This window comes from Puma concolor, chromosome E1 (assembly GCF_028749965.1).
Source record: "Puma concolor isolate L17-30 chromosome E1, mPumCon1.1.hap2, whole genome shotgun sequence".
Taxonomy (NCBI): domain Eukaryota; kingdom Metazoa; phylum Chordata; class Mammalia; order Carnivora; family Felidae; genus Puma; species Puma concolor.
Window position 1 is genome coordinate 48,689,248 of NC_141680.1, and position 6,466 is coordinate 48,695,713.

The 6,466-nt window shown below is 62.7% G+C and overlaps 1 protein-coding gene across 3 annotated transcripts; it reads right to left on the minus strand.

Annotated features, from left to right (window-relative positions):
* Positions 1–1,423: 1,423 nt before the first annotated feature.
* Positions 1,424–3,882, minus strand: LIMD2 (LIM domain containing 2). Of its 3 annotated transcripts, none has more exons than XM_086687691.1 (5): positions 3,749–3,882; positions 2,894–2,988; positions 2,658–2,702; positions 2,437–2,576; positions 1,424–2,361 (listed from the first exon to the last, which is right to left on the minus strand). In XM_086687691.1, the coding sequence occupies exons 2-5, from the start codon at positions 2,933–2,935 to the stop codon at positions 2,202–2,204; spliced, it is 387 nt and encodes a 128-aa protein (XP_086543817.1). In that variant the 5' UTR covers positions 2,936–2,988; positions 3,749–3,882; the 3' UTR covers positions 1,424–2,201. The 3 variants fall into 3 exon arrangements, with proteins under 3 accessions (XP_086543817.1, XP_086543818.1, XP_086543819.1); XM_086687692.1 differs by having other exon boundaries at positions 2,894–3,035; positions 3,749–3,857; XM_086687693.1 differs by lacking the exon at positions 3,749–3,882 and adding an exon at positions 3,533–3,666.
* Positions 3,883–6,466: the final 2,584 nt, after the last annotated feature.

Sequence of the window (6,466 nt, forward strand, 5' to 3'; positions counted from 1 at the left end):
TCCAAGAGGGGTCCTAGGAGGGGATGACTTGACTGGTACCACTGTTAGCTCAGAGGTGGCTCCCCTCTTCCCCCCACTCCCAGGAGCTCTGCTGAGGGTGCTTCTATCGCAGCTGATTTTCAAGGTGGTATACTACTGTCAGCCCCACCTGACCCAAGTGTCACCAGTGCTGGGTTCCCAGGACTTTTGTGGCCATCTAGTAGTCATCCCGCTGCAGGTACGTACTCCCCAGAGCCATATCCTTGCAGGGCAGAGTTCAGGTACCTCCAGGAGCCACCTCTCTGGCATCTCCCCCTGGTCTGCCTGCTGCTGGTGCTTAGCTCAGAGCCAGGAGAGACTGTCCTTGTCCCCACCTGAGACCTCCAGTGCAGAATTTGGGCCTGCTTTGCATGAGGCTATCAGCTCTCATGCTGAGGACCCAGTGCCACCTCTGCTGAGTGGTAGCTCTACTGCTTCGAGGGGCAGGGTCCACCCCAACACAGCACAGTGGCCCATCTGCCACTGGAATTTGAGTCCCAGCTTCCTATCCTGTCCTATGGCCATGAGATCATTTAGGAACTTGAGTTGTATGGGGCGGTGGCAGCAAATCCCCCAGGAGTCAGCCCTGTTGTTCCATCAGTTCAGGTAGCCCACAGGCAGTTTGGGGGAAATCAGGACAGTTGGGTCTGAAACCGGACAACCCAGATTTCCTGCCTGTAATCCAATGGGGGTGGGGTGGGTCTCAGTTCCTCCAAGCTTGCAGTATTCACCCTGCTGTAAACTGTTGTCCCTCAGAGAAGCACAGGAACTGTTTCTCCTTGAACTACATGGGAGTGACCATGGCTGCCCCACTCCCCAGAGCTTGAAAAAGCAAGGGGAAGATAACAGATGGGGAAGGGCACAGAGAACCAGAAGCCCTTTAACAGCACTTGCTGAATCTGCTGGTTTCCACCAGCTTTGTTGATTTCTAGGGCAAAGGGGGTCTAGGCAAGGACAAGAAGGGTTCTGCCTTGCAATAATATACTTAAGTGCAGTGAGGCCGGCTCCACATCACCTGCTGATGGCCTGACCTCCTTCTTCTTCTTTTTTAATAGGCTCCACACCCAATGTGGGGTTTGAACTCACAACCCTGAGATCAAGAGCCACGTGCTCTACCAACTGAGCAAGCTAGGCACCCCAGCCTGACCTCAATTTTTCAATTGACGTGGAGTTTCAGTTTTAAAACCACTCTGGGTACGACAGCATGGAGACCTGGCTGTTGAAAAAGGAGCACCCCCTTTTTCTCAGGCTGGCTGGTATTTCCCTGACACCCATTTCTCAGCCCCCATCCCACCCCAATCAAGTCCAGGAGTGCTCTAGGCTGACCATGTCCCCTGTCACCTCTACATGACTAGTCTGCCTCTTTCCTGCCACAAAGCCCCCCATCAGGCCACATAATACAGAGTCAGGATCTGTTAAAACATGTTTAAAACAGGGTTGATCGCAACAGTCAGAACCGGCAGCAATAGGGGACAAAAGGAGGGGAGCATGGCCAATGCCAGCCCCCACCCAGCCAGTCTCTGTGGCTCTCAGCCTGGCGGTGCTTTAGCTTCCGCTTCTTGACTCCGGTGGTGCAAGATGGGTCCCCAGCCCCACTGGGCATGCCCTGCCTCGCCTATGGGGCCGGGGGGGTGGGGGATGGAGGGCAGGGCTAATCAACTTCCCCCTCCACTCCCCCACAGGGCCTTGGTGGGCATTCTGTGAGGCCCAGCGAGGGCACACTGGCTCTCCTTCCTCCAGTCTCCATGGCTCAGGACCAGGCTAAGGGCAGAGGTAGATGGGGAGATGTGGGGGGCCACAGAGGGCCCCAGGTGGCAGTGAGGGAGCTTGGGACCCTGAGGGGGGCATGCTGACTCCTTGCTGGAGAAAAGGCACCTAGATAGGGAAGCTGGGCTTGGGGACCTCCCAGGGGGCCATAGGGTGAAGTGGGGTAGGCTGAAAGAAGTAGGAAGCAGGGTGGTGAGAAACCCCCCAATCCTGATTCCCAAACCACCACCACCCACCCCCAGGGAGAATGAAAGAATCCTGGAGCTCTGCCCCCCCAACCCTCTGCCTGAGCAAGATGACCCTATCCCCCTCCCACCCTGCCCCCCAACCGGAGCCCAGGTCCAATCTCTTTCCCACCCTTCCCACTGCCCCACTCCAGGCCCTCTTCTACGGAGGGGGTGGACAGCAGAGGGGCCTCAGGCCGTCTTGGTGCCGGCGTCCACCTCCTTGTGGGCCCAGAGCTCCTTGTGCTGCTTCCGGCCAAAGCCCTCATCATAGTTGCCTTTGCTCTTAAACAGCTGCTGAAAGTGGGGCTTGCAGTAAAATTCCCCGTGCAGTGCCGCGTAGCTGCCCAGGCTGCAGAAGCAGAACAACTGTGGTCAGGTCAGGTGAGGGCTGGCGGGCGAGGGCAGGGAAAGGGCAAGGGCGCACCTCAGCTTGGTGTGACAGTGCTTGCAACAGAAGCAAGAGTTGTGGAAAATGAGCTTGTCCGCCACCAGGCGCTCCATAGGGTACACGGTCTTCTGGCAGGCGGCACAGCTCTCCTTCACCTGGGCCCGAAGGCTGAAGGACTGTCCCGGGGAGAGAGTCAGCTGGGGGCCTGACGCATGCCCATCCCCTTCTCCCCCAACACCCGGGTCTCAGGGCCCTACCTTGGAGCGCTGGACAGTGCTGCTGCCACCGCTGCCTTTGGCTTCCTATGGGAGAGGGCCAGTCAGGGCCAGGTCAGCGGAGGGATGCCCCAGATCATTGCTGGGGTCACGAGCCCAGATCCCAGGGGCATGGGGGCGGGGCAAAGGGTGGCAGGCAAACCCGCCGCCCCTCACCCCTTCACCCCCAGGCCAGACGCCTGCGGCGGCGGGGGTCTCCCACCCCGCTGATCACCTACATGAGAGGGGGTGGCCTGGGCAGCTCCTGCAGCCTGGTACATGGCTCGGTGGAGGTGATGGAGGCCCCAGGTAGAGACGCGGCACCCGCTGGGTTCTGCAAGGGGAAGTCGGTGGGTCGGGCCCCACAAGCCCTTCCCCAGCCTGCAGGGTGGGGTGGGAGTGTTTACAGGCAGGGGGCTGGGGGGCTGCGGTTGGGACTTTCCCTAAGTCATTTCCTGTTGCTCTGGGTCTTGCCACTTCCGCCCCCCACCCACCTCCCCCTTCGCCCGCCCGCCCCCCACGCTGCTCCCGGAGGGGCAGGGGTCCCTGAGCTTAACCAGGTGTGGGGAAAGAACGGAGAAAGCCGGGGCGGCCCGGGGAGGGGGCACCGCGCAGCCGCCGTGAGCCGCCCGGGACCCCGCCTGGATGAGGGGAGGTCAGGGGCAGGCGGGCCAGGCGGGGCCTCGGTGAGAATCCGCTGGCCCCGCCTGACCCCGGCCCGACGCTGATGAGGCCGCGGGCGCCCACCACTCGGCCGGCCCAGCCCCTGGACAGCGCTCCCCGGCCGTGCCGCCCGCCCCGCCCGAGCCGCCGCCCGCGCGCCCCGCTTCTCGGCTCCGGGGCCCGCGAGGACGGGACCCTAGACCCGGTACCCGTACCGCGGGCCCCGCCAGGGGGCTTCGGCCCCGTCCCCGCTTGGAAGCCCGCCCGGGAGGACGGCCGCTGGTCCCGGAGCCCCGGCCGAGAGCGACGGGCGCAGGCGCTGGGCGTCGGGACCCCCGCGGGCGGCGGCCCTCGCGCCTGCACCCCCACCTCGGCGCCCGGGTTCGTGAGGCGGATGCAGGCCCCCTCCCCGGCCCGTCCGCGGGTCTCACCGGGGCCCCGGCCTGGGCTGCGGGGCGGGGGTCGGTCTCCGGGGGGCGCCTCGGGTGCGAGGAGGGCGCGGGCGCGAGCTGCCGCCGCTGCCAGTGGTCCCCGTGCGGCCGCCGCCGCCACCGCCTTATCGCGGCACCGCCCCCGCCGGCCCCCGCCCCGCGCCCGCCCATTGGCTCCGCCGCGCCGGGAGCCGCCTCCGGGGCCCCCGCGCCGCCGCCGACCCCCTCTGCGCTTTGTCTTTCCCTCGCTCGCCGTCCCCTGCCTTTGTCTGCCCCCCGCCCCGACCCCGCGCTCCCGGCACTCGCACCATCCCCGCGGGCCCCGCGCTTTGCCCGCCGCCCCGTCGGTAGGTCCGCTCCCGACCGAGGCCGGGACTGGAGCCGGAGGGTACCGCACGCCTCCGGGCGCGGACGAGTTCAGGTTGAGACGCCGGGGGGTCCCGGGACAAATGGCGCTCCCGGCGACGCCCCTGGGGCGAAAAAGGATAACCGGAGTGCCCCTGGGCCTTTAGGTGCCTCAGTTTCCCCCGGTTGGCCCTCGGGCCCGCCCGGATCTCCGTGGGCGCTGAGGTTTGACAGACCCCGCGGGGGCGGTCCGGTTCCGGCTCCCACGCCCCCGCCGGCCGCGGAGTCCTCCCGCCGCCAGGGGCCGCCCCCAAACGGCCGCCCGAGGAAGGTGGCCGCGGCTGCTGGCACGCGGTCCAGCCACGCGAGGCTGCGAGGCCCGGCGCCCCTGTGTCCTGTCACCTTGGGCCGCGGGCTCACCGAGTGCCAGTCTACACGAGAGGTCCAGCGGACCACCCCCACTCCCCAGCGCCTTCTCGCGCGACCCCATAGACAAGGTACCCAGGATCACCAAAGGCAGCAGCCCTCCAAGGCCCGCCGTCCTAAAACGTTTGTGGCCGGTTTTTGTGGCATTAGTCACCCCAGGTTCCTGCGGGCGGGCACTATTGCCTGCGAGAAATCAGGGGCTCCCCCCTTCAGGGAAGGAAATTTACATCCGTCAAACAAGCAAATCTCCGTATCCCCTGACCCCATTTAACACAAGGGAGCGAGGCCTGAAGATGTGAAGAGCAGCAGGGCCCGTGCCAGAAGCCAGGCCTCCAGCCCCTCTGGCCCAGCCGGCTGCACCCAGGAGGCAAGTGGCTAGCACCTGGTCGGGGTGGAGCCTCAGCTGTGCCCCACGCGTGGGGCCCCGGCTTCTTGGACGACCTCTGCTGGGAGATCGGGGTCTAAACGACCCCAGGGACTGCTGGGCTTTGCCTGATGTCTGGCTGGAAACTGTTTCACCACACAGCCCTAAACATAGCTTGTTCCCACACTGTGGCAGGAATAGAACTGGTGGCTCCAGAGCGCAGCCCACACAAGCGTTAGGGAACAGAACAACTCAGCGCCTCCGTGCCTGGCAGGGGAGGGAGGGAGGCAGCAGGCTTCCCTAGCCCCCCCCCCCAGCTGTTCCCTTGGCTCCCTCAGGGCCCCCACACTGCAACTGGCTTTCCTCCCCAGCCTCCCACTTCTCCCTAGAGGAGATACATGTTTGGGTGGAGCTGTAGGCCCAGGACTCCCATGATGGTTTGTGTGTGTGTGTGTGTGTGTGTGTGTGTGTGTATGTGTGTAAGTGTGTGTAACTTCAAAAATTGTGTTGTGTGCATCTTTCACGGCAGATGGCACAGAGGTCATCAAATTCTCAAAGGCGGCCGCCCTGCTGCACCAAGGTGCAGCAGGGAGCAGGCTGGGTGGACAGCAGACACCCAGCAGCAGCCTGGGCCCAGAGGTGGTAGGGTCTGCAGACAGCTACCACAGAAGCAGCAGGCAGCCTGGGCACTAAGGATGAGTGGAGAGCAAGGTGAAGAAAGCAGTTCAGAAGGAAAGAAAAACAGGCTGATAATGGTGTTGAGAAAAGGGAACTTGAGGTTTCAAGAAAAAAAAAAAAAAAAATGAGCTGGGCAAGAGGAAGGAGGAAGGCTGGAAATAAATGTGACCTGGCCTCCACCTCATAGTGGGGATGGGATCGTTCCCTTCACCTCAACTGCTGTAACTGCCCAAAGGAGGGGGGGGGGTATTTTTCTTTTAAACTGGAGTTACAATTTCTGAGGGAAGGGAAAGTAAGAGCATTTGATGGTTCAAAGCAGCTTCAAGCAGGGAAGAGGAAGGGGCACTTCCTTCACCTGAAGTTTGAAGTGCCTGGGCTGGGGGGGGGGGGGGTGGCTCGCCAGGCCCGTGCTGCAGGCAGCACCATGGAGACCCAGGTCAGAGTCCCCCCAACCCTTGCCGGCCAGCAGCCAGGATGACAGAGAGGGGACAGGTCTGGCTCTTAGGTTACCTGCTCTTTGGGTATTAGTTCCAGCGGTAAGGAGACACTGCAAAGTCATGTTACAAAACAAAACCCTCTACCTCGTTTCCTGCCAAAGGTAAGCCTCTTCTGCCTGGACTCCTAGCGGCCCAGAAGTGGTCCCACACGTCGAAGGGCTGGTCTTTAGCACCTAGACCTTCCCAGCCCCAAAGTGGTTTGACGGCCACAGGCTAAAATGAATAGTCAGGTGATACATCTATTACGGGTTTTAAAAGAAACTGGCATGTTGTGAGGCTATCTAATGAAAGCGGTCATGGTCGGGCTTCCACGTGCACCCGTGGGACCACTCTTGGATGGCAGAATGTGGCACTGAAGGACTCCCATCTGAGCCTGTAAGGCCAGCACACAGCAATGCCACTCTCCAA

Coding starts and splice junctions, on each gene's coding strand:
- LIMD2 (XM_086687691.1), bottom strand. CDS start 2,935: ATGTACCAGGCTGCAGGAGCTGCCCAGGCCACCCCCTCTCAT. Junction 2,703..2,893: donor CCCAGGCCACCCCCTCTCAT/GTAGGTGATCAG, acceptor CCTCTCCCATAG/GAAGCCAAAGGCAGCGGTGG. Junction 2,577..2,657: donor GCACTGTCCAGCGCTCCAAG/GTAGGGCCCTGA, acceptor TCCCCGGGACAG/TCCTTCAGCCTTCGGGCCCA.